General features: G+C 42.0%; 1 protein-coding gene across 4 annotated transcripts in view; it reads left to right on the plus strand.

The window, feature by feature from the left end:
* LOC106562216 (E3 ubiquitin-protein ligase NEDD4-like) overlaps positions 1 to 27,852 on the plus strand; it is a 53,287-nt gene that overhangs the window by 10,672 nt on the left and 14,763 nt on the right. For 2 of the 4 annotated variants that reach the window (XM_014126944.2, XM_014126943.2), the window contains 6 exons: positions 3,134 to 3,187; positions 24,736 to 24,786; positions 25,266 to 25,327; positions 25,724 to 25,820; positions 26,508 to 26,671; positions 26,862 to 26,982. In XM_014126944.2, coding sequence (XP_013982419.1) covers positions 3,134 to 3,187; positions 24,736 to 24,786; positions 25,266 to 25,327; positions 25,724 to 25,820; positions 26,508 to 26,671; positions 26,862 to 26,982 — 549 coding nt within the window. Of the gene's footprint in view, positions 1 to 3,133; positions 3,188 to 10,066; positions 12,698 to 24,735; positions 24,787 to 25,265; positions 25,328 to 25,723; positions 25,821 to 26,507; positions 26,672 to 26,861; positions 26,983 to 27,852 lie in introns of those variants that run through there. The other 2 variants (XM_014126942.2, XM_014126940.2) reach the window with 2 other exon arrangements.

Genomic DNA, 27,852 nt, shown 5'->3' on the forward strand with positions numbered 1-27,852 from the left:
GGTTAACTGCCTTGTTCAGGGGCAGAACGTCAGATTTTTACCTTGTCAGCTCGGGGATTTGATCTTTCAACCTTTCGGTTACTAGTCCAACGCTCTAACCACTAGGCTACCTGCCGCCCCACATAACAGCTCTACTGGTAGTACTGCGTCTTATATGGTGAGCTACCAAGTGGCTAGGACAGACAAGCCCCATACTATTGTGGAGGATTTTATTCTTCCTGCTGCCGTGGATATGGCTGGGACAATGCTGGGGGAAAAGGCAATAAAAACTATAGAGGCAATGCCTTCATCAAACAACACTGTTTCACAACACATCAGTGACATGGCATGAGATGTTTTGAAACAATTACTGCTTCGCATACAAGCCAGTGTATTCTATGCGTTACAGCTGGATGAGTCAACAGACGTGGTGGGCCTGGCACAGCTCCTGGTATATGTCCGTTACGTTTATGGCGGGTCAATTAAGGAAGACATCCTCTTCTGCAAACCACTAGAAACCAGGACAACAGGAAATTATATTGTTTAAGTACTGGACAGCTTGTGACATCAAATGGACTTTGGTGGTCAAGATGGGTTGGTATCTGTACTAATGGAGCAAAAGCCATGACAGGGAAACATAGTGGAGTGGTAACGCGTGTGCAAGCAGTTGCTCCCGACACCACTTGGGTACACTGAGCATCCACCGAGAGGCACTTGCTGCCAAAGGAATGCCTGACCGCTTGAAAGACGTTTTGGACACTACAGTGAAAATGGTTAACTTGGTTAAAGCAAGGCCCCTGAACTATTTTCTGCACTATGCAATGATATGGGCAGCGACCATGTAACGCTTTTACAACATACAAAAGTGGGTTGGTTATCAAGGGGCGAAGTATTGACACTTTTTAAAAAATTGATAGACGAGCTTAAAGTTTTCTTTACTGACCATCATTTTCACTTGTCTGGCCGCTTGCCTGATGACGAGTTTATCATACGACTGGTTTATCTGGGTGATGTTTTTTCTAGTCTGAATGATCTGAATCTAGGATTAGAGACTCCGCAACTATATTCAATGTGCGGGACAAAATTGAGGCTATGATTAAGAAGTTGGAGCTCTTCTCTGTCTGCATTAACAAGGACAACACACAGGTCTTTCCATTGTAGGATTTTTTGTTTGCAAATGAACTCAAGTTTACGGACAATGTCAAATGTGATATAGCGATGCACCTGAGTGAGTTGGGTGCGTAATTACGTAGGTACTTTCCTGAATCGGATGACACAAACTGGATTCGTTATCCCTTTCATGCCCTGTCTCCAGTCTACTTACCGTTATCTGAACGAGAGAGCCTCATTGAAATTGCAACAAGCGGTTCTGTGAAAATTTAATTTAATCAGAAGCCACTGCCAGATTTCTGGATTGGGCTGCGCTCAGAGTATCCTGCCTTGGCAAATCATGCTGTTAAGACACTAATGCCATTTACAACCACGTACCTATGTGAGAGTGGATTCTCGGCCCTCACTGGCATGAAAACTAAATACAGGCACAGACTGTGTGTGGAAAATGATTTGACTGAGACTCTCTTCAATACAACCCAACATTGCAGAGTTACCGTAATTTCCGGACTATTGAGCGCACCTGAATATAAGCCACACCCACTGAATAAAAAAAAATATATATTATTTTGAACATAAATAAGCCGCACATGTCTATAAGCCGCAGGTGCCTACCGGTACATTGAAACAAATGAACTTTACACAGGCTTAAACGAAACACGGCTTGTAACAAAAATAAATAGGCTTTAACGAAACACGGCTTGTAACAAAAAATACAAAATTAGCAGTAAGCTTTAGTTGTCTTTTTGCATTGAGTCAATTCCTCACGCTGCTGTTTCCAATGTCTTATCATTGACTCATTAAGACCAAGCTCCCGTGCATCAGCTCTATTTCCTTTTCCAACAGCCAGATCAATCGCCTTCAACTTGAAAGCTGCATGATATGCATTTCTCCCCGTGTCTTTGCCATGATGAGGGTGACAAAATGACTACCGTAACCAGAATGATGGGAAGTTTGAGAGCACTCGATTTAATCTAAACAGTAAACAAAAAAAGTTGTTTGACCTTAACCCGTTCGGCAATTTCATTGGTCTAATGAAAGCTTCATGCCGGCAAAAAACTGAGCACGTCACAGAATGTGTTTTTTTGGGTAAAAAAAAATTGAAAGCGGGATAAATCCATATATTAGCCGCGTCAGTGTTTAAGCCGCGAGGTTCAAAGCGTGGGAAAAAAGTTGCGGCTTCTAGTCCGGAAATTACGGTATGTGCATCCTTTCAAGCACCCCCTTCTCATTAACCTGTGGTGCGTTATACACAATTTTCAATTAACAAATAAGGTTTTATATTTAAGATGGTTAAATAAAGAGCAAAATTATTGATCATTATTTGTGCCCTTGTCCTATAAGAGCTCTGTCACTTCCCACGAGCAGGGTTGTGACACAAACTCACTCATTCTTATGTTTAATAAATGTATCGTATAGTTTGTATGTGTGGCAGGCTTACAATGATGGCAAAAAACAACATTTGAGAGTGCGTTGACCCTGGTGCTAGAGGGGGTACGCAGCTAGAGGTTTGAAGGGGTACAGGACTATAAAAAGTTTAGGAACCACTGGTCTAGACGATGTCGCCGGTGTTGATGTTCTTATTTCTATGTGGAGTTTCTTTTGACTTTGTAATCAGTTTGCTTTGAATCTTCACCTAGTTGTGAGACCTCTTAGGAAATTGCTCAGGAGATGTTTCCACTACCTCTCTGTGGGTGTTTGTGACAGAATTGCTATGCTGTATAGCCAAACTGTTTTCATGGTATGTGAGCTCTGAGCAGCATGAGGTCAAATGTCATGTTTCCACATACCAACGCATTGTTGGCAACAACAGAGATGTTTAGAGGGTACACCCTATTCTAAAGAAACATTCAATTTGAACTTAGTAACCAATAGTAAACAGGTCGATGGTAAACGATTATGAAGGTAAACGATTTGTTGTGATTGACAGATACTGGGGTTCTTAGGACTATACCATGTTGGGGAAATTAAGTAGGGGTTGTTGTTGATTTAATTTGTTGATGTTCTTGGACACATTTATTGAAGTCGATCTTTTCTCTTTCAGGTTCATCCCAGGAAGCATCGGCTGTTGCTGGAGGTGTTCGATGAGAATCGTCTGGTAAGTCATTACGATATTCCTTCAGTATGTCCAGGCCTGTCTGTGGCTATGACACTGCCGCCACCGCTGCTGACTCACTTTACTGGAAATGGAAATGATCTTGAAGGTACAGACATAGTGATAGTTATTATAATCCTGTACATATGTTTTACCGTTTAGCACTTTATGCATCTAGTCCCCCTATTTGGAGGTTCATAAGTATTTGGACAAATTCACTTATGTGTATTAACCTGTTGGGGCTAGGGGGCAGTATTTTCACGGCCGGATAAAAAACGTACCCGATTTAAACTGGTTACTACTCTTGCCCAGAAACGAAAATATGCATATAATTAGAGTGTTTTCTATCCAAATCTACTAAAGTTTCTAAGACTTTGAATGGTGTCTGGTGTCTATAACAGAACTCATATGGCAGGCCAAAACCTGAGAAGATTCCATGCAGGAAGTGCCCTGTCTGACAATTTGTTGTCCTTCTGTTGCATCTCTATCGACATTACAGCATCTGTGCTGTTACGTGACACTTTTCTAAGGCTTCCATTGGCTCTCTAAAGCGTTCAGAAAGCGGAATGACGTGTCTCCTGTCTCTGGGCAAAGTACAGCAGCAGAGTTTGTAAGTGGCCTGCCTGGGGACAGTGAGACTGAGATGCGCATTCACGAGACTACTCCATTTTTTCCTTTCAGTCTTTGAATGAATACAACGTTGTCCGGTTGGAATATTATCACTATTTTACAAGAAAAATAGCATAAAAATTGATTTTAAACAGCGTTTGACATGCTTCTAAGTACGGTAATGGAATATTTAGAATTTTTTTGTCACGAAATGCGCTCGCGCGTTACCCTTCGGATAGTGACCTGAACGCACGAAACAAAATGGAGGTATTTGGATATAACTATGGATTATTTGGAACCAAAACAACATTTGTTGTTGAAGTAGAAGTCCTGGGAGTGCATTCTGACGAAGAACAGCAAAGGTTATCCAATTTTTCTAATAGTAATTCTGAGTTTAGGTTGCCCCAAACTTGGTGGGTGTCAAATTAGCTAGCCTGTGATGGCCGAGCTATGTACTCAGAATATAGCTTTCGCCGAAAAGCTATTTTAAAATCTGACATGCGTTTGCATAAAGGAGTTCTGTATCTATAATTCTTAAAATAATTTTTGTATTTTGTCAACGTTTAATTTAGTAAATTCACTGGAAGTTTTCGGTGGGTATGCTAGTTCTGAACATCACATGCTAATGTAAAAAGCTGTTTTTTGTTATATAAATATGAACTTGATTGAACAAAACATGCATGTATTGTATAACATAATGTCCTAGGAGTGTCATCTGATGAAGATCATCAAAGGTTAGTGCTGCATTTAGCTGTGGTTTTGTGTTTTGTGACATATATGCTTGCTTTGAAAATGGCTATGTGATTATTTTTGGCAGGGTACTGTCCTGACATAATCTAATGTTTTGCTTTCGCTGTAAAGCCTTTTTGAAATCGGACAACGTGATTGGATTAACCAGAGTCTTATCTTTCAAATGGTGTAAAATAGTCATATGTTTGAGAAATTGAAGTTATAGCATTTTTGAGGTATTTGTATTTCGCGCCATGCGATTCCACTGGCTGTTGACTAGGGTGGGACGCAAACGTCCCACTGGCCCAGAGAGGTTAAACTAATCCGAGGTTAAGTATTTGGTCCCATATTCCTAGCACGCAATGATGACATCAAGCTTGTGACTCTGCAAACTTGTTGGATGCATTTGCAGTTTGTTTTGGTTGTGTTTCAGATTATGTTGTGCCCAATAGAAATGAATGGTAAGTAATGTGTTGTCATTTTGAAGTCACTTTTATTGTAAATAAGATTAGAATATGTTTCTGAACACTTCTACAGCAACCCCTTTCACTCGTGGAAATTGGCCTATATGGATAGGGCCAAATTGAAATGAAGAACAATGAAAAGCATTTGCATGACCATGTTAGCAATTGAAAGAGAACACTTTGGAGATTATGGGGAAATGATTAAGCCAAAGGTGAGGACACAACAGTTCACAAGACTGAATCCAAACATTACGCTGTTGTTTTAATGTGCATTTTACATTTACTGTACATTCTTAACAGCCTTTTTCAATAACGAAAATCTGAAAATACTCTGGATACATTCAGTAACATAATAAGAATATTCATTGGCATTTTGGAGTAGGTGTAAGATATTAAACTATTACAAGGGTTTGAGTGAGAGGTCAGACTGGTGTTTCCAAGTGGCCACACACCACTCCAAACTGCACAGTTCCTAAGTCATTTCAATGCACTTTTATGATATAGTTGAAGGAAAGAGCCCTCAACTATAAGGTCCTTTTTTGAGCTCTCCTGGCTTTGCCATTGAGGAACTGAAGCAAGCACACTTGTAGTTATTTGTTTGGAACACAGCCCGTGTCCCAACCATCACACATTACTGTTGTATACGCAATCCAAAAACGTTTCATTTATAAATCGCAATCCGGGTCAGAGGGCATCATTTGAAAGCTGATTCTATTGCCAACATGGCTAGCTAAGTTATAAAATATGATCTTAGTGTTAGGCTTTCAAAAGGCACTTCAGATGTTGTAATTTTGGTGCACTTAGAATGGACTCATGAGTGCATTTAAGTGAGTGTTCTGCAGCAAATTTTCTTCACAATACGACAAACGGGCTCATTGTGTCTAGGACAACCCAGGGTATAACGCATGTCATCCTGTAACTGTGGATCAAACATAACGATCATAAACGTTGATAATGTAAATGACATGACTTTTCAGATATGGACATGTGAAGTGCACATTTGGACTGTTGAATGTGTGGTTTGCTTGTATAACATCAGTGGTATTCATTATAATCCTCAATGGTTCAACTTTCAGAACACATCGACTCCTGATTTACAGCATTATCCTCACTCAGACAACAAATGTGTAAAAGTAGCCCAATTACTGGGGGGGGGACGGGGCATCTTGTCTCCTGCAGCCCTGTGAACTGGAAAAGCTGAGCTCTGACGTCATGTGTAGCATGTTACTGTACAGCTACAGGTTTCCAATTTTGGCGCTTGTCAATTACAAAAGCTGCCATTTTCAACGGGTGGAAAGTAGAGGTCGACCGATTATGATTTTTCAACGCCGATACCGATTATTGGAGGACCCAAAAAAAAGCCGATACCGATTAATCAGCCAATTTTTCTTTTTTGTTTATTTGTAATAATGAGAATTACAACAATACTGAATGAACACTTATTTTAACTTAATATAATACATCAATAAAATCTATTTAGCCTCAAATAAATAATGAAACATGTTGAATTTGGTTTAAATAACGCAAAAACAAAGTGTTGGAGAAGAAAGTAAAAGTGCAATATGTGCCATGTAAAAAAGCTAACGTTTAAGTTCCTTGCTCAGAACATGAGAACATATGAAAGCTGGTGGTTCCTTTTAACATGAGTCTTCAATATTCCCAGGTAAGATGTTTTGGGTTGTAGATATTATAGGAAGTATAGGACTATTTCTCTCTATACGATTTGTATTTCATATACCTTTGACTATTGGATGTTCTTATAGGCACTTTAGTCTTGCCAGTGTAACAGTATAGCTTCCGTCCCTCTCCTCGCTCCTACCTGGGCTCGAACCAGGAACACATCGACAACAGCCACCCTCGAAGCAGCGTTACCCACGTAGAGGAAGGGGAAACTACTACTCCAAGTCTCAGAGCGAGTGACATTTGAAACGCTATTAGCGCGCACCCGCTAACTAGCTAGCCATTTCATATCAGTTACACCAGCCTAATCTCGGGAGTTGACAGGCTTGAAGTCATAAACAACGCAATGCTTGAAGCATTGCGAAGAGCTGCTGGCAAAACGCACGAAAGTGCTGTTTGAATGAATACTTACGAGCCTGCTGCTGCCTACCGTCGCTCAGTCAGACTGCTCTATCAAATCATAGACTTAATTATAACATAATAACACACAGAAACATGAGCCTTAGGTAATTATTATGGTCGAATCCGGAAACTATCATCTCGAAAACAAAACGTTATTCCTGTTACATTGCACAATCTTCAATATTATGTTATAATTACGTAAAATTCTGGCAAATTAGTTCGCAACGAGCCAGGCGACCCAAACTATTGCATATACACTGACTCTGCGTGCAATGAACGCAAGAGAAATGACACTTTCACCTGGTTAATATTGCCTGCTAACCTGGATTTCTTTTAGCTAAATATGCAGGTTTAAAAATATATATTTGTTTATTGATTTTAAGAAAGGCATTGATGTTTATGGTTGGAACAACGTGTACCTAAGCGATTATATGCAACGCAGGACAGGCTAGATAAACTAGTAATATCATCAACCATGTGTAGTTAACTAGTGATTATGATTGATTGTTTTTAATAAGATAAGTTTAATGCTAGCTAGCAACTTACCTTTAGCTTATTACTGCATTCGCGTAACCTCGTGGAGTGCAATGTAAAGCAGGTGGTTAGAGCTTTGGACTAGTTAACCGTAAGGTTGCAAGATTGAATCCCTGAGCTGACAAGGTAAAAATCTGTTGTTCTGCCCCTGAACAAGGCAGTTAACCCACCGTTCCTAGGCCGTCATTGAAAATAAGAATGTGTTCTTAACTGACTTGCCTAGTTAAATAAAGGTTAAAAAAATAGTAAAAAAAAATATATATATATATATATATATATATATATTTTTTTAAATAAAATAGTCGGCCAAATCGGCGTCCAAAAATACCGATTTCCGATTGTTATGAAAACTTGAAATCGGCCCTAATTAATCGGCCATTCCGATTAATCGGTCGACCTCTAGTGGAAAGGGTTATTGTGGATGAATGAATCGTGAATGAGAAAGTTACAAAGGCATAAATATAATATACCCCCCAAAGTATGTCTAGGGGGTATGATGTTTGTGCCTCTAACATTCTCACTCATTCATGATTATCCATTAATACTGAAGTGTTAGGAAACATATTCTATTCTTATTTACAATGGAAGTGACTCCAGAATGACACAATACATTGTTTACCATTCATTTCTATTGGGAACAACATAATCTGAAACACAACCAAAACAAATTACAAATGCATCCAACAAGTTTGAAGAGTCACAAGTGTGATGTAGTCATTGCGTGCTAGGAATATGGGACCAAATATTACACTTTTCACTACTTTAATACAGAAGTGAATTTGTCCAAATACTTGACACCTTCAAGATATATATAAAGTGCTTTAATTTCTAAACGGTAAAACAGATATGTATGAAAATAACCTCAAATGAAAGGTAACATTTTGTACTGTCGCCTCAAATTAAACATTTGATCTCAAATCCAAAATGCTGGAGTATAGAGCCAAATTAAAAGTTTTAGCTTCACTGTCCAAATAATTACGTAGGGGAGTGTAAATGTGGTGTGTTATAACTTGATTCATTCTGACAATGGTCAGAATAACTTTAACTTTTACTCCATGAATAGGCCTAGTTTATATTCAAGTACGACAACACTGAGTAGGCCTACCTATTTGTATTGCTACCTTCCAGGTGTGTTTGGCTTTCATTTGGTTATTTCTGGTCTCTGTAATTGTCACATCCACATATTTTGAATGACCCAGTTACCTCTATTTCATGAGGTCTACTGACCAATATCAAGCAGTGAATGCCAGTTGCACGTATGATCTACAATACATAAAGGATGGTATGTTTGTGTGTATGTCGCTGCCTCAGTCACATTTAGTCTAGATCTAGGTTGTTAACATTGGTGTTTTGCCCAAAAGTACAGACCTTTGTTTTAACTTGTCATGAATACTATTATACCTTTTTTATAGCCATTTGTCTCCATTAAATCCAGGTATTGGAAATAGAATATCCCCTTGGGTCTTATTAAGAGTGAAAGGTAGGCTATCTGGTTCTGAACACATTAAACTAACTCAAGTATGACCAAGCAGTGATTTGTTTTAGTAGCGTTATGGTTTGCCAACAGCCACATAGCTGAATACTTATGTGGGGCTAACTAGCCAGAGCTCTTGCCTAGCTGCTGTTGATGGCATGGAGTGACAGGAATACTGCTGACTGAGACCCAGGATAGTCTACCTTTTAGTTCTAAAGTTGTGCAAACATGGGGCCTCGTCCAAACTTAAGACACGCCATGTAGGCCTGACTCGGACTTTCATGTAAATTATAATTCATTGATATCAATAGATTTGCGCAGATCTTAACATACTGTACATGTGCACAATATATCAGTGTTGATACTTTAGTTGCTCCTGAGATTTCCTGATACCCCCATGCCCATCATGGGTTGTTGTGGGAATAGTCACTATGTGGTGCGACGTGGGTGCCCTGACTGCGTCAGTCTCAACTGGTGAGTCATTATCACATCCAGCCTGTACCACTTTCATAGCATTACAGTATGGAACTGACCTGCTGCAGGCCAGGCTGACAGTAATGCCCCAGAATAGCCCCAGCCTCACACAATAACTTTTGGTTGATATGGAGTGGAATGTCAATGACAGCATAGCGGGAATTAAACCAGCTACTGGCTGTTACATGAGGTGTCAAATGACAAGTGATGCCGCATATATCCCTTTGTTTTTCAAAGCTGCTTTATACATGAAATTAAGCTCTCTATAGTTGCCTACTTATGTGCCGAGCTACTGTAGGAGTGAAGTTTGTTTGTAGTAGGTGTGAATGTTTAAACATTAAAACGAAGTTGGGATCGATCATGTTAAGAAAAATCGCCAACCGATAAACACATTTTATTGTTTTTTCCTCCCACAAAATTCAAATCACAGTGCAGTTACCACAAAACATATTATTTTCTGTATACGGTAGGCTATAAAGGCCTGGAGAAAGTTAGGAAGAGTCGAACTTTATGAATTTTTATTGTTTTAACGGAAAGTTACATATTTTTCATTTGTCACATCTCTAGTTTGTACATAATTGTTTATTACATTTTCCAGCCCTTTGTTCTTTTTCAGTTCTTCGTTTTTGTACAGTGCCATCAGCTGAAGCTTTCATGTCTTTATCCGCGCTTCAAAGTGCTGCCGAGGGACTCAAGCATTCAGTTTATGAGCTTGCTGACTTGCAGTTTGTAATAACTACCAGTATCTTCCCTACATATTTCCCCGGCCACGGTGGTTTCCCAGTATGGATGCTATTCGTTTTTCCGCACCTTACATGTGGAACAATCTCCAAAACACTCTGAAATTGGGGGAATTGGTGCCTCTAGGGCTTTTCAGACTGCTGTTAGGGGACCCTTCATTAATGAACTTATTTGTATTTTATGATTGCATTGTGTGTATGGTTTTGTGTGTGTGTGATGGTGTGGATTCGTTTTTTATGATGAACGTGTATATTGTGCTTTTATTGTATAGATATGTATATTTTTATCTACAGGGCTCATCTGTCAAAATAGTCATACAAAAAAAGTGTGTGTGTATTAGGACACCCATTCCTCAGTTTCATATAGAATTATGCTGAAACTCATTCCTCTTGATTTCCTGTAATTCTATACCAGTGGGTAAAAATATGTGTGGGGGCACAGCGCAGGAGAAACATTAGAAGCATAGCTGCTGCTGAGATCCAGTAGCGCCAGAGTCTTGAGTGAGTGACCTGAAACAGAAATGAACAGTTCTCCAGTCTGAGATGCCGAAGAGACTCCTGTGTTCTTGTTTCTAGTGAGGCGACCAGGAGGAGTGGGGCTTTTGGAAGAGGCAGGGGGGTGTCGGACACGGTCTGTCTATATTTCACAAGGCACAGTTGCAACAAGGCTGAGGTTTGGCTGGAATGGGAGTTCTGCCCTTTAAAGCCTTGGTGCAGCTCTCTGTGACTGGGTTGGGTTCAGCTCCATAGAGGGGGACCACTGGGGTTACTTCAGTCTGAGGGGCTTGTGCGTTTAGGTCGTGGCTCCACAGAAGAGTGCCTGGCCTCCCCTGACTACTAGCCTTACAGAGCAGCCCTGAGAGGAATGTAGGTTGTCACCAGAGCTATTTTGGCTATGTGCAGCCGCTAATGATTGTAATCACAGAGCAGAACGGGACTCGGAGAAGTTGCCTTGCCGCCGTTTGGTTTTCCTCCCCAGCAGGTCTCTTGCCATGCCAAGAGGGATTAGAGCGTTAGACGAATGGCACATCGGCTCCGCTTGCACTTTGCGTCGAGAAGAAGCAACACGGATCCTCTGTCAGAGAGCCTGAGCAGCCATGGTGAGGAGAGCGTTCTCTGTGTGTCAACCCGCAGCCCCACAGAGAGCCTAGCGCACAGCTCTGTCCAAATGAAGGTGATTCCAGGGCAGCTAGCCTTGGCTTTGCCTCCCCTGTCACCGGAGTACGGTAATTTACAGCGCTACTCATCCGTATTTATACCCAAGGTGAACACTGGCAGCGTCAGCAAGAAGAGTACTCTGCAGATCTCCCTGCAGCCCCGTGGCAAGCTGAATGGAGAGCTGGAGAACAGCACTGAGGGCGGGGAGCCAGGGGTCGGCGAGTTGGGTTCGGGCAGTGGCTCAGACGGGGTATCCTGTAGCAGCAGCACGGCCAGCGATGCAGGCTACTGCAGCAGCAGCAGCAGCATCTTTGAGCCAGAGCTCCCAGATCAGCGTAGAGCATCCCATGAGAGGAGTCTGCCCCGTAGGAAAGCCAGGGTCCCCCTGAGACGCTGCTCCTCCCTGGTTATATTTCCAAGGAGCCCCTGTAATACACCACCAGCCTCCCCGGTCAGCCCTGTGGCTCTACCTGCCCTACCTCCAGCCAGGGGCTCCTACCAGACTTCTCACCAGCTCCAGTTGTCCCCCAGTGAGCCCCCGCAGGAGGACGAGACGGGTACCTCGAAAGCGTCCATCGCCACGGCGATGAACGGCCTGCGACTCTCTAAGAGCAGCTTTCCGTCAGCGGAGTTCAGAGACGCCAGGCCCATGGTGCATTTTAACATTCCGCTTCCGGATAAACCTAAAGACAAAATGGAGGAGTGTGAGAAGACTGACCACTCGGCTACCTTAGATCGACCGTGTCGCGACAAGGCTGACCACTCGGCAAATTTAGACCAACACTCCAGTGTGCTACTGCACTTTGCCCACCAGCGACCAATGTCTGGGAAGGCATCTAGAAACAGAACAACAGTCAATGTTGAATGTCCTGAATGTCCTGAATCTCCAACCCACCCCTCGGAGGGTGAATGTGGCCCTCGCCACATTAAGCTGTTTCGCAGCACCTCGGCTTGCTTTCTTCCCTCAACTAAACTTTCAGAGAAGAGCCACAGTGCCAGTCTCGCAGACAATGGAAATGGACAGGAAAACCATTGTCATCACGCCTTACAAAGGAGCTTTTCTCTGGAAGTCCCCTACCATAATACTGGTATTTCATGTCACGTTTCCAACCAAAAACTATCTAACTCTCCACATGTGCACATCCATGTGTCCCACGGCTATGGGGCAAGGGTCTCTAGCCCTGTCATTGATGTAAACACTAACCACAAAAGGGATCACATACAAAAGAGCCCTGCAAGAAAGACCACGGTGAGTTTTTTTCCTTCACTGGGTGGGATAGGATAAGAGCTTAGCAAGGCTGAGAATAGAGAGAAATTAGGCCTATGCTTTGGCAAAATGTAGTAGAACGGGTGGTACATTTATTGGTTAACTTATAGAATTGATGTTTTCAACTGTGTAGTGTGATAGTGTATTGGCTCATTGGTTGGTCTGTATTTGTACCATTCACTTCTAACCTCAATAAATAGAGATTGTGGTGTTCACTAAGTGGGGTATATATGTTGTACTTGCTATGTCCGTCACCCATAAGATGGCGTATCTGAAATGCTCCATTAGATTCAATTTTAAATATATTGTGCTGTTTAGTAAAGCAGTAAACCTGAGAGATGAGTTTGTGTGTAACTTTCAGTGATGTCCATTTGATAATGCTACCTCCTTAATTGCTCAGTCTGTACCCTACATGTTGCTCTGTTTACTCAGCCTTTGGGCTCCCTCCGAGCAAGTAGGAGCTAAGTTCAGTAACTGAGAAGACAGCTACAGCTAAGTCATGCGATTAACAAGCCCAATGTGGACAAACATTCAAAGGTATTCAGTTGTATAACAGTAAACCATTAACATACTTGCACCCAGCAAAATGCTAAAAGAGAAAGAAAAGAAAGCTTCCCTCATGGGATACGTCTGCGGTGGCCTTGTGAGTGCGTGTGTTTGTGTACACACGTGCTTTGGTTAAGAGGGGTTCTCTGTTTTTATTATTCTATTAACGTTTTGAGTAATCAGTTTAAGTATTTACCCCTGACTAAATTTAGTTGTGGGAAAAGCAGCCCCCCCCCCCTCGCTATAAATAAAGCTCCTCTGAAATATTCCTCCCGACTCCAGATAGTCTGGCCCGCTGTTGCACTGGCCAGCCTTATGAATTCAAATTGAACAACGTGATACTAGAGTAGCGCTCAGTTATGCCAGCTATCCGCAGGCCTGGGGATCATGTTATGTAGGTAGAGGGTGTTTGGAGACGGAGCCTTTTACCGTAAAAGGTTGGTGTGTTCCCTTCCTCGCGGGTCCCCCTGCTAGACTGTGTTTGTAAAGCATCATGTGTCAGTCCTTCTCCCTCTCTATCACTCATGTTCCCTCCCTCCCTTGCTCCATCTCCCTCTTTGCATTTAGCTACTTGTCAAGTAAGATCTGCACCAGCAATTAGCCAGAGCTGCTACCTTTATAACAGCTGAACTCTTATACAATCTTTTTTAGGACATGAGATACCCTCCGCTGCATACCCCTTGCTTAAGCCCAGCAGGTCATAAGCATCTGTGCTCCTGTTTTATGACTTATTTTAATCCAGTGATAGCCTCTTAGTGAAGCTCCTCTGGAAACATAATCTGAATAACAGTTGCAAGACATGTTTATTACATTTATTCAATTTTTGACTGGTATATTCTACTTTTATTAGCTCCAATCAGTACTGTTGCCAGGCAATGGCTTGTGCTATTTAAAGAGGGCTGACTGATGCCATATGTTCCTGTATTTTGATGCTGTTAGTCTCAAAGTAAGAGTTATCTCTGATGTAGGGAAAACCTAGATACTCAAAACGCTGGTGTATGTGTAGCCTGTCAGTGGAGCGTGAAGAGAAGGTAGACAAAAGCGTGCTGCCAGAATTGTGCCTGTGTGTTTTAGCCACACGGCGAGAGCTTTGGAGTCAGAGGCGAGCCCTCATGGCCTCCACTGTGGCTACATCTCCTCTCTCCTTACTTTCGCTCTCTCTGTCTTTCCCACTCTCTTCTTCCCTCTGCCTCTCTGTGTCCCTTGCCCATTTCTTGTGAGCTGACCAGATGCCTTTTGGACATTGACAAGGCTAAGCACCATCTTGATATGATCCCTGATACCTTACTGAGCCTGATAAGTGACCATTTCTCCTGATCAGTCGATACACCTTAATAACCTCTCTGGGACATGTGGGATGCTAGCGGGACACACTGCCAACAGCCAGTGAAATAGCAGGGCGGCAAATTCAAAACAAAAATCTCATAATTCAAATTTCTCAAACATACAACTATTATATCCCATTTTAAAGATAATCTTCTCGTTAATCCAACCACATTGTCCCATTTCAAAAAGGGTTTACGGCGAAAGCGTAACATTAGATTATGTTAGGACAGCGCCTAAACAAGAAAAACCACACAGCCATTTTCCAAGCAAGGAGAGGCGTCACAAAAACCAGAAATGCAGCTAAAATTAATCACTAACCTTTGATCTTCATCAGATGACACTCCCAGGACTCAATGTTACACAAAACATGTATGTTTTGTTCGATAAGTTCATATTTATATCCAAAAACCCCATTTTACATTGGCGCATGATGTTCAGAAATGTTTTGCCTCCCAAAACTTCCGGTGAATGAGCACATAAATTTACAAAAATACTCATCATAAACGTTGATAAAATTTACAACAGTTATTGAAAGAATTATAGATACACTTCTCCTTAATGCAACCGCTGTGTCAGATTTCAAAATAGCTTTTTGGCGAAAGCACATTGTTCAATATTCTGAGTACAGAGCTCAGCCATCAAAGCAAGCTATACAGTTACCCGCCAAGTTCTGGAGTCAACTAAACTCAGAAATAGTATTATAAAACTTCACTTACCTTTGCTGATCTTCGTCGGAATGCATTCCCAGGACTCCCACTTCCACAAGAAATGTTTGTTTTGTTCAATAAACTCCATATTTATGTCCAAATACCTCCGTTTTGTTCGCTCGTTCAGATCACTAATCCAAAGGCATAATGCGCGAGCGCAATACCCGAGACGAAAAGTCAAATAGTTCCATTACCGTTCGTAGAAACATGTCAAACGATGTTTACAATCAATCCTTAGGGTCTTTTTAACATAAATCTTATGTCCGGTTGGATAATATTCCAACCGGACAATAGAGTATTCATTACAGAGGGAAAAAGAAGGAGCGGCGCGCCTGCGTGAGCACGCAGTAAACAACTCACTGGTCCCAGGCTTGAGACAGCTCTTATTCTCTGCCCAGTAACAGTAGAAGCATGAAACTGGGTTCTAAAGACTGTTGACATCTAGTGGAAGCCTTAGGAAGTGCAAAAGGACCCAACAGACACTGTAGTTTAAAAAGGCAATCAGTTGAAAAAACTACAAACCACTTCCTGGTTGGATTTTTTCTCAGGTTTTTGCCTGCCATATGAGTTCTGTTATACTCACAGACATCATTGAAACAGTTTTAGAAACGTCAGAGTGTTTTCTATCCAAATCTACTAATAATATGCATATCCTACCTTCTGGGCCCGAGTAGCATGCAGTTTAATTTGGGCACGTCATTCATCTGAATTTCCGAATACTGCCCCGTCACTAAAAAGTTAACCCCTATTTGGTTGTTTAAAGAGCAAAAGAGTAGCAGCCCCAGAATCATGATCAGCAGCTTAGTGTTGTGGCCAAACACAGAGGATAAACAAGACACCAAGCACAAGAATGAAGGAAAGGAGAATGAGATGAATGACAGTCTCATAATGTAAACATTGAATCTCCCTAATCATGACGATCAGTCCCCAGGCAGTGAAGTTCAACAGAGCTCAAAGGTCATGCTCGTTTTTTGCATCCCATCTGAGTGTTGTCCCGCATGATGCAAGAGTTACCTGCTTTTCCTTTCAAGGTCGTGTAAAGATACTGTACAGTAGCAGAGCTGTTGGCAAACAACACTGTTTTCCAGGACCAAGTTGGTTAACTACAGTAATCAGACTCTACCGATAATGAATGGCAGGTGACCGCATGCGTTGTTCCCTCTAATTTTTGCAGCACTGAGCAAATTTAAGGTCTGCTGAGAGCAAACTTCAACGTTGTGAAAATTCTGTGCAACTTCCGTTGTGAACACTGAGGTTGTACACACTTTAATTGACTATTTTAATAGTGACCAGGTAGGCTACTGTGACTATTTGATAATAATCTAGCCCTACCAGAGTGGCCTACCATAAAAAAAAAACTATGGAGAAAATGCATCACATAACATTTTAACATGGAAATAGCGGTTCTATCATTCAGCCTACAGAAGCAGCCAATGTGTGGTGTTAAATGTAGGCCTACATTCCTTGAGACTTTTGAAAAAAAACATGCATGCTTGACATTAACCTGTTTATCCATTTGTCCTTCAGATGGGGAGGTGACTGAACATTTTGTTTGATGCAAGAAACCACTTTACAAAATAAAATGCATTATTATTCCCATACCATTATTACAGTGAATCAGATAAATTATGCTACCCTCTGCCTATTGGCTACTTAGCTTATTCAAGCCTGTTTCAAAATACAACACTGCCCATTTAAGACAAAAAAAAGCTCTTTCCCTAACTCGCTTTTCAAAGATGGCTAGAAATGTTCACATTTTGTGCTCTTGTAGGAAGCAATCACTCCCACATTTCTGACTACAAATTAGCTATAAGTTGGCTTATAAATCACTAACTAGCAAAGAATATGACCAAATGTACACACGTGGCTACATGCAGCTTTCGCTTTGATCTCAAAAGAAGCGCATAATAATCGTTCATGCTGTAAAACAGTCCAGTTCAAAGGGAATGGCAGAAATCCGTATATGGCAATGGTCGATTTGCATATAGGCAGACTACAGCTCTGATTTGGTTATGGCGCACCGGTCTGCGTAGAGTGCAAGCCGGAGTCGTGCCTGTCAATGCAATAGAAATCCTACTTCGATGTGCTCTGCCAACAAAATCTCTTGCGTAGTTAGTTTTGCATACTAATTCTTGCGTAATTCGTTTTATTTCGTTATGTTGTATTGAAAGTAGCTATGGCATTGATTCAATCACAATTCCCACAGTAAAGGGTAACATTGATAGTGTTAAATTACGGGGAGTTCTCTAGAAAGTTGAGTGAAGGCTGATATTTCTTCTGCTTGGCAGTTCCGGGGCCACAGTTTAGAGGGAACATTGACCGCATGTATGTTTTTGTTCTTTTTTTGTTGCATCAGAGCACCAGAACAGATTTTTTTCTAAATTGCCTTAGTAAACCAAAATGATCTGTCAAAATTGTAATTTGTTCCCTCTGAACTCTTACCTTTTTTTTTTATCTGGCCTGGGATCTTATCGCGATCTGATGCAAAAATACAAACGTGTACAAGACCACTTGTCTTGATGGATTTAGCTTCAGTAGAGAGAATAAATAGTGAGTGAGTAGAGAGTATGGAAACAGTTTTTAAGATGAGAAAGGATTATGTGATTCGTCTTGTTTTCCATGTTGAGAGGCACTCTTAATGTCCATGGATGCGTTTATGGACGTTTGAGCAGTACCGTATGCCTGGCTGACCCAGTTTTTCTGCAAGCTGTGGTTAAGGGAGCTGCTACAGGAAGGGGCTTTGTTTTGTGGCTGCAGAGCAGGTGCATCCAGACCAGAGGACCCCACATGCAGACCCAGCTCTGTCCCCCTCTGAGGTGGTTTGTTGGCAGGAAGACTCCCTCTATGGAGCAGAAAATTGTCCTCTTCTCCTGCACAAACCATTAACTTACGCCTTGCAGTTGAAACACTTGGCCAAAGCCATCCTTTCCCTTACATTACCATCAACTGAGGCTTAAAAACAGAGGCTAATTGCAAAGCATTCTTCTACTTATTATATTTTTTTTTTTTTACATACCGGTAAGTGGATATTTTATCTGATAAACCTCATCAAAACAAATCACTCTGGCCTTTCTCTACCCTATAATGGGAAAGGTCTGTTCAGTAGGAGCTGCACTTACTCAGAATTCTACACAGCTTTTTCATTGTTTTCTATTTTCATTATTGAACTTATCTTTGTTTGAAGGACATTCTTTATGACAAGATAATATATCCACCACACCGGGGCTCCAGAGACCGAGAGAGAGAATTCCTCTACTTTGTGGTTTGACCTTAATTTTCAACATTTGATGTGTTTTCCTGAGAGAAGCAGGGCATGGAAGAAGAGGAAGACTATGAGTAATATAGTCTAGTACTTTCACATTTTGGATGGACTGTTTACTGCTCTGTTTGTGTAGAGGCCTTCATACATTTGTGTTTGAAAACCAGATCAGACATTGAGTCAGGCAAGAAATCTACATTTAGAAAACAATATACCTTTTGAAGTGGACCAAATGTTCACCTCTGCACATACAGTATGATCCTTGTTTCACCTCACCAGTTATAATTGTTTTATCATTTATGTATCCCATTAAATTCTGAGATATTTTAATGACTGTTCAATTGGAGTGTATTTGAGCCTAGCTAGGTAATAGCAATAACAAACGTTCATGTTTTTTATTTTTGAGTGAAGAAATCCGAGCTCTTACTTGACAGTTTTTAAATCCAGACTTATTTCACCAGCTGGAAACTGTTTTTTAAAAATGGTTTTGTTCCAACAACAAAACCTCTAAGTTGGCCTACTTTTGCCTGGCTTTTTGTCTGGTGGCTTTGAATCCATCATACACTTCCTCTCTTTTTGAATACAATCACAATGCCGTACATCCAATATTTGGAAATAGAAAGAATGATGATGACTTCGTAAAGTTTTGAAAACCTGAGAAAATAACTATCATTGCTATGACCTGGTCAGAAATACACTATATACAGTTGAAGTCAGAAGTTTACATACACTTAGTTTGGGGTCATTAAAACTCATTTTTCAACCACTCCGCAAATTTCTTGTTAACAAACTATAGTTTTGGCAAGTCGGTTAGGACATCTACTTTGTGCATGACACAAGTCATTTTTCCAACAATTGTTTGCAGACAGATTATTTCACTTATAATTCACTGTATCACAATTCCACTGGGTCAGAAGTTTACATACACTAAGTTGACTGTGCCTTTAAACAGCTTGGGAAAATCCATAAAATGATGTCACGGCTTTAGAAGCTTCTGACATCATTTGAGTCAATTGGAGCTGTACCTGTGGATGTATTTCAAGGCCTACCTTCAAACTCAGTGCCTCTTTGTTTGACATCATGAGAAAATCAAAGGAAGTCAGCCAAGACCTCAGAAAAAAGTCTGGTTTATCCTTGGGAGAAACGTCTAGGAGCAACAACGGCTCAGCCGCGAAGTGGTAGGCCACACAAGCTCACAGAACATGAGTGCTGAAGCGCATAGTGTGAAAAAATCATGTGCCCTCGGTTGCAACACTCACTACTGAGTTCCAAACTGCCTCTGGAAGCAAGGTCAGCACAATAACTGTTCGTCGGAGACTTCATGAAATGGGTTTCCATGGCCGAGCAGCCGGAGACGAGACTAAGATCACCATGAGCAATGCCAAGCGTTCTGGAATGGTGTCAAGCTCACCGCCATTGAACTCTGGAGCAGTGGAAACTCGTTCTCTGGTGTGATGAATCACGCTTCACCGTCTGACGGGTTTGGAGGATGCCAGGAGAACGCTACCTGCCCGAATGCATAGTCCCAACTGTGAAGTTTGGTGGAGGAGGAATAATGTTCTGGAGCTGTTTTTTTTTATGGTTCGGTCTATGCCCATTAGTTCCAGTGAAGGGAAATCTTAACGCTACAATATACAATAACATTCTAGATTATTCTGTGCTTCCTACTTCGTAGCAACCGTTGGGAAAGGCCCTTTTACTGTTTCAGCATGACAATGCCCTGTGCACAAAGCAAAGTCCATACACAAATGGTTTGTCGATCGGTGTGGAAGAACTTTGACTGGCCTGCACAGAGCCCTGACCTCAATTCCATCGAACACCTTTGGGATGAATTGGAACGCCGACTTCGAGCCAGGCTTAATCACCCAACATCAGTGCCCGACCTCACTAATGCTCTTGTGGCTGAATGGAAGCGAGTCCTGGCAGCAATGTTGCAACATCTAGTGGAAAGTCTTCCCAGGAGAGTGGAGGCTATTATAGCAGCTAACTCCATATTATCAAATCAAATGTTATTAGTCACATGCTCCGAATACAACAGGTGTAGACTTTACAGTGAAATGCTTACTTACGAGCCCCTAACCAACAATGCAGTTAAAAAAAAAATGGTTAATCAATAAAAGTAACAAGTAATTGCAGAGCAGCAGTAAAATAACAATAGCGAGACTATATGCAGGGGGGTACCAGTACAGAGTCAATGTGCGGGGGCACCGGTTAGTTGAGGTAATATGTACATGTAGGTAGAGTTATTAAAGTGACTATGCATAGATGGTAACAACAGAGAGTAGCAGCAGTGTAAAGGGGGGGGGGGGGCAATGCAAACAGTCTGGGTAGCCATTTGATTAGGCGTTCAGGAGTCTTATGGCTTGGGGGTAGAAGCTGTTTAGAAGCTTCTTGGACCTAGACTTGGCGCTCCGGTACCGCTTGCCGTGTGGTAGCAGAGATAACAGGTTATGACTAGGGTGGCTGGAGTCTTTGACAATTTTTAGGGCCTTCCTCTGACACCGCCCGTATAGAGGTCCTACCCTCTGTAGTGCCTTGCGGTCGGAGGCCGAGCAGTTGCCATACCAGGCAGTGATGCAACCAGTGAGGATGCTCTCACTGGTGCAGCTGTAGAACTTTTTGAGGATCTGAGGACCCATGCGAAATCTTTTCAGTCTCCTGAAGGGGAATAGGTTTTTTCGTGCCCTCTTCATGACTGTCTTGGTGTGTTAGTTTGTTGAAGACACTTGCCAGTTGGCCACCGCATGCTCGCAGTACACGTCCTGGTAATCCGTCTGGCCCTGCGGCCTTGTGAATGTTGACCTGTTTAAAGGTCTTACTCATCGGCTGCAGAGAGCGTGATCAGTCTTTCGGAACAGCTGGTGCTGTCATGCATGTTTCGGTGTTATTTGCTCGAAGAAAGCATAGAAGTAGTTTAGCTCGTCTGGTAGGCTCGTGTCACTGGGCAGCTCTCGGCTGTGCTTCCCTTTGTAGTCTGTAATGGTTTGCAAGCCCAACCACATCCGACGAGCGTCAGAGCCGGTGTACTATGATTCGATCTTAGTCCTGTATTGACGCTTTGCCTGTTTGGTGGTTTGTTGGAGGGCATAGCGGGATTTCCCGCTCCTTGACAGCAGCAGCTCTAGCCTTTAGCTCAGTGCGAATGTTGCCTGTAATCCATGGGCAGTGCAGATGTTGCCTGTAATCCATGGCTTCTGTTTGGGGTATGTACGTACACTCACTGAGGGGACGACGTCATCGACACACTTTCTGATGAAGCCAATGACTCGTGGTGTACTCCTCAATGCCATCGGAGGAAACCTCGGAACATATTCCAGTCTGCAAACAAAACAGTCCTGTAGTTTAGCATCTGCTTCATCTGACCACTTTTTTTTATTGATCTAGTCACTGGTGCTTCCTGATTACATTTTTGCTTGTAAGCAGGAATCAGGAGGATATAATTATGGTCAGATTTGCCAAATGGAGGGAGAGCTTTGTATGCGTCTCTGTGTGTGGAGTAAAAGTGGTCCCGAGTTTATTTTTTATTTTTATTTTTTTTTCTCTTCTGGTTTCACATTTAACATGCTGATCGAAATTTGGTCAAATGGATTTAAGTTTACCTGGATTTAAGTCCCCGGCTACTAGGAGCACCGCCTCTGGATGAGCATTTTCTTGTTTGCTTATGGCGGAATACAGTTCATTCAATGCTGTCTTATTGCCAGCCTCTGACTGTGGTGATATGTAAACAGCTACGAAAAATACAGATGAAAACTCTAGGTAGATAGTGTGGTCTACAGCTTATCATGAGATACTCTACCTCAGGCGAGCAATACCTCGAGACTTCCTTAGATATTGTGCACCAGCTGTTATTTACAAAAATACATAGTCCGCCGCCCCTTGCCTTACCAGACGCCGCTGTTCTATCCTGCCGGTACAGCGTATAACCAGCCAGCTGTATGTTAATAGTGTCTTCGTTCAGCCACGACTCCGTGAAGCATAAGATATTACAGTTTTGAATGTCCCGTTGGTAGTTTAATCTTGCACGTAGGTCATCGATTTTATTCTCCAAAGATTGCACGTTTGCTAGCAGAATGGAAGGAAGTGGGGGTTTATTCGATCTCCTATATTATTCTCAGAAGGCAGCCGGCCCTCTGGCCCCTATTTTCCGCCTCTTCACGCAAATCATGGGGATCTGGGCCTGTTCCCGAGAAAGCAGTATATCGTTCGCGTTGGGCTCGTCAGACTCGTTAAAGGAAAAAAAGGATTCTGCCAGTCCGTGGTGAGTAATCGCAGTCCTGATGTCCAGAAGTTATTTTCGGTCATAAGAGATGGTAGCGGCAACATATGTACAAAAATAAGTTATAAACAAAGGACAAACACAATCGGTTGGGGACACGTAAAACGACTGCCTTCTCTGGCGCCATTTTACGCAATTAATGCTCATAATTTTGGAATGAGATGTTCCACGAGCAGGTGTCCACATGCTTTTGGTCTGTAGTGCATTTATAACCTTTTTGGGAATGGGTTGATAGATTTACATGGAAATGAAGTTTATTTCCCCAGAAACCAGTCTTGCTCCCATACATCTGACTTGATCAATCACACACTCCACTCTTGGTCATTTTTATATGGCTGGTTTGACAGTTCTTTGATTGAAGTAAGTAAGCATGTGATTAATCCCTTAATGAGTCCCCAATGTGATGTTCCTGAGAGAAGGTCACAGAGCTCCGAGTAGTACCTTCACAGGCTGTACATTGTGTCCCTCAACCTGGACTCTCCAAAGCCTGCTTGTCTTGGCTTCACTGCCAAGGAAAGGCATGGGGAAGGAATGAGAGGAGGAGGGGAACAGTCTATATCCGTTCAAATGAACCGTCTCCAAACCACTGCTGGGCAGTTTGATGTGCCGAGGGTGTTTATTTGCTCATGAAGCCGACCCACACAAGACTGTGTTTTCAGTTGTTGTTGATGTTGGGAGGTGGGTGATGTATGTTGCATAGGAACATGTTACAGACACTACATTATAGCAGTGGTCACATTGGAGCCTGTCTCTAGAGACATCACTCAGTCAGAATCACATTTTCTAGAAAGGACACTGCTCCACAACTACATATTAAGACATCTAATGCTCTAGCTATTCTGTGGGCTGATAACCCCTGAATTATTCAATCCACATGTCTAATACAGTGGTTTCAAAACATGGGGTGGGGTCCCCTGAAATTGAAATGGGGTCCCCTGAGAAAATCTGCAATCTTATCAAACAAATTAATAACCTTTTTCTATTCAAATGGGAAGCGAATACAACCTTTTCGTGTCAACCTCTACAAGAACCTCTTACACTATTAGAATGCAATTTCATGTAATTATTATGTGTTGGGACAGCCTGCGGGATGTAAAATGTAGGGAATATGAATACACAGCATTAAAGGGATACTTTGTGATTTTGGCAATGAAGCCCTTTAACTACTTCCCCCTGAGTCACATTAACTCATGGATACCATTTTTATGTCTCTGCATCCAGTATAAAGGAAGTCAGAGGTAGTTTCGTGAGCCAATGCCAACTAGCGTTAGCGCAATGACTGGAAGTCTTATGGTATATACTAGCATGCTAGCACTGCAGTTACATAGACTTCCAGTCATTGTGCAAACACTGGTTAGAAATTGCGCTAACATTAGTCAGCAACTTCCTTCAAAATGCACGCAGAGACATACAAATGCTATCCATGAGTTCATCTGACTCTGAGGAAGTAGATAAAGGGCTGCATTGCTAGAATCCTGACGTTTCCCTTTAACTAGATATAATTTTTCCAGGTAGGGTCCCCAGCATTTTCTAATGTCAATTTGGGGTTGTGTGCAGTGCCATTTTGGGAACGCCTTGTCTAATAGAACTATGTGTATAATGTGCCAATGAATACATCTACAACTAAATCATCCATGAGGGCTGATGGCACATGCTGTAGTGGTGCTGTAAAGGTGACTGTATCATGGAAAATTATTATTTATCTAGGCCAGTGATGTGGTATACTGTGTGTGTGAGTGACTCATACCTTTTGCACTCGAGAGGTAGGTAGGTGTGTGTGTGTGTGCGTGCGTGCGAGCCCGCAAACATGCCCGATACATTGTAACCACTCCCTTTTTTGATGGACTGACTCATGAATGACTACTGTACATGACTCCCCATTACAATCTCTTATATCCTTCCGCAGACACGTGATGACTTTCTGGGACAGGTGGATGTACCATTACACCAGATACCGGTGAGCCAAGTGCAAGGAAGTTGTTTATTTAGCACTTACATAATGTATGTGGAAACCAATTCTCCTAAATCAACATGTTTCCAATCCCATGTCTAAAGGAGTAGGATAGACTGTGCTGTTTTGTGTTCCATGTTCTCCTTTAGATATAATTTGTTGGAGATCTGTACACTTTACATAGTTACTTATCTTCACCCATGAACTGTCATAGGCGCACTCATGTAAACATAAACACCCTCATGTCAGAGTCCGTTCCACAACATTGTCCATAGTTATGGAATACAGTCCACCATGTTTGTTGCTTTTTCCTACCTTTACATGGCATTTACAGTAGACCTACTGTACATCTGTCCACTGTCTATACAGGACTTGTTTACTGTTGATATATTATACAGTTACTGCATGCGTAGATGTTATACAGCAAATATCTTTATAGAGCATTTCAACTGTTTTTAAATACTTTTTATTTATGTTTATTTCAGACAGAAAATCCTAACATTGAAAGGCCGTACACATTCAAGGATTTTCTACTTCACCCGAGAAGGTTGGCATTATTTCATGATTATTCAAGCCGCTTATCCTTCCTGGTTTAACATGGATTTACTTTGTGACATTTTCCTTGACATTTTTATCACATTCAGCCTCTTGGCATTGCATAAATTAATTTGAATAATATATTGCGTTCCATTCCAGTGAGTTTGCCTATACCTTTCTTTCCTGAGGTGTATAAATTAAGCTCAAATAGCTACATAAAGTACATATTGATTTTACCTTGGAGAAAGCTCAATTTCATGTTTGAGTCAGTCACAATGATAGATTGTTGGATTGACATTTATTGTGTATTTGATACACCTAAGATGCTCACATTACCCTCAATTAGAAAGTGCATTGTTTCCATGTAAATTTTTTTGTTAAGTGTTTACTTTTTGTTTTGATGCAGTCACAAATCCAGGGTCAAGGGTCATCTCCGTCTGAAGATGACCTACCTACCCAAAAACAACTCAGAGGATGCTGCAGAACAGACTGAAGACATGGATGTAAGACCACCACCCACCCAACCTACCCCTGTCCCCCTGCCCTCTGTCCCCCCTGACGCCCTGATATTGAATATTCCCCCCCCCCTTGATCAAATATCAAATCAAATGTATTTATATAGCCCTTCTTACATCAGCTGATATCTCAAAGTGCTGTACAGAAACCCAGACTAAAACCCCAAACAGCAAGCAATGCAGGTGTAGAAGCACGATTAGACTGTGTCTAATCTACGTGCTTTGGCTGTTGCTCAGTCGGCGTGCTTCAGTATATACATGTAACAGCATATTGGTGCTCAGAGCCAGGAGAAAAGACACTAGGCTTGTTTTTACCAGTGTCAAGCCAAGATGGCTGATTGCCTGCCATCTCCCTCCTGATGTAGTTATTGATAAAACCAGCCTGTCATCATTCTTGAACATGCTTAATGTAAGCAGTGGCTAGGAACACCATGTCCAAAAGGCCAATCTATATTTGTCTCACCATGGGTCCATGGCCTTTGATGAATATGCTAATATCTTCCTTAGAATGATTTGAAGCCAAACTTCAATAAATGATGAGTTCCTATGATTGCCACTGAATTTTCTGAGTAGTGGCCAAGACCTTGTTTGACTTGAACGAACATATGTAGAGGATTTGGGCAATGTTGACATCTGCATGTGCCGTGTTGTGTAACAGTTGTTTTTGTTGTGCAGCCTAGCTGGGAGTTTCTAGAGGGCCAGGACATGTCCGGTCCCAGGCATAACCACCTGCTGCCTGCAATGCCCCCTGGCTGGGAGGAGAGGCAGGACAACCTGGGCAGGACCTACTATGTCAACCACGAAACCAGGACGACACAGTGGCACAGGCCCATAGTACAGTAAGTCTGGGGTTCTCCTGTCATTTATTCTGACAGCTTGAACTTAATCTAGCACTATTTCAACACAATGGTAGTATTGGAATACAGTAACACCTGGTTGGTCAAGAGATGAAAAAGTGTGTGTGTGTGTGTGTGTGTGTGTGTGTGTGTGTGTGTGTGTGTGTGTGTGTGTGTGTGTTTCCCTGTGTAGAGACAGCCAGGTGGAGGCAGAGCAAAGGCAGAACATCCACATGGAGGCCCAGCAATCCTTCACCGCCCGCAGGCAGATCTCTGACCAAGAGGACTCCAACGACAGACAAGAGTCTCCTGAGGTAACTTTCAAGTGAATCGAAATTCAATTAATGTATTGAAAAATTCACACTAAAGTTAAATGACACTTTAAATTCATAAATGGAATTACAGTTATTCTCCTGAATTGGATATTGAAATGGAGACGAGACTATCTTTTTGCGGTCTCTGGTACGATTATGAAACAACCGTACGTGGTGTGCGGTCCAACTATACAACTTACCTAAGGTATATAGGCCCAGACCTAAACTCAGCAAAAAAAGAAAAGTCCCTTTTTCAGGACCCTGTCTTTCAAAGATAATTCGTAAAAATCCAAATATCTTCACAGATCTTCATTGTAAAGGGTTTAAACACAGTTTCCCATGCTTGTTCAATGAACCATAAACAATTAATGAACATGCACCTGTGGAATGGTCGTTAAGACACTAACAGCTTACAGACGGTAGGCAATTAAGGTCACAGTTATGAAAACTTAGGACACGAAAGAGACCTTTCTACTGACTCTGGAAAAACACCAAAAGAAAGATGCCCAGGGTCCCTGCTCATCTGCATGAACGTGGCTTAGGCATAATGCAAAGAGGCATGAGGACTGCAGATGTGGCCAGGGCAATAAATTGAACGCCTAAGACAGCGCTACAGGGAGACAGGACGGACAGCTGATCGTCCTCGCAGTGGCAGACCACGTGTAACAACACCTGCACAGGATCGGTACATCCGAACATCACACCTGCGGGACAGGTACAGGATGGCAACAACAATTTCCCGAGTTACACCAGAAAAGCACAATCACTCCATCAGTGCTCAGACTGTCCTCAAAAGGCTGAGAGAGGCTGGACTGAGGGCTTGTAGGCCTGTTGTAAGGCAAGTCCTCACCAGACATCACCGGCAACAAC

This window comes from Salmo salar, chromosome ssa11 (genome assembly GCF_905237065.1).
Source record: "Salmo salar chromosome ssa11, Ssal_v3.1, whole genome shotgun sequence".
NCBI classification, from domain to species: Eukaryota; Metazoa; Chordata; class Actinopteri; order Salmoniformes; family Salmonidae; genus Salmo; species Salmo salar.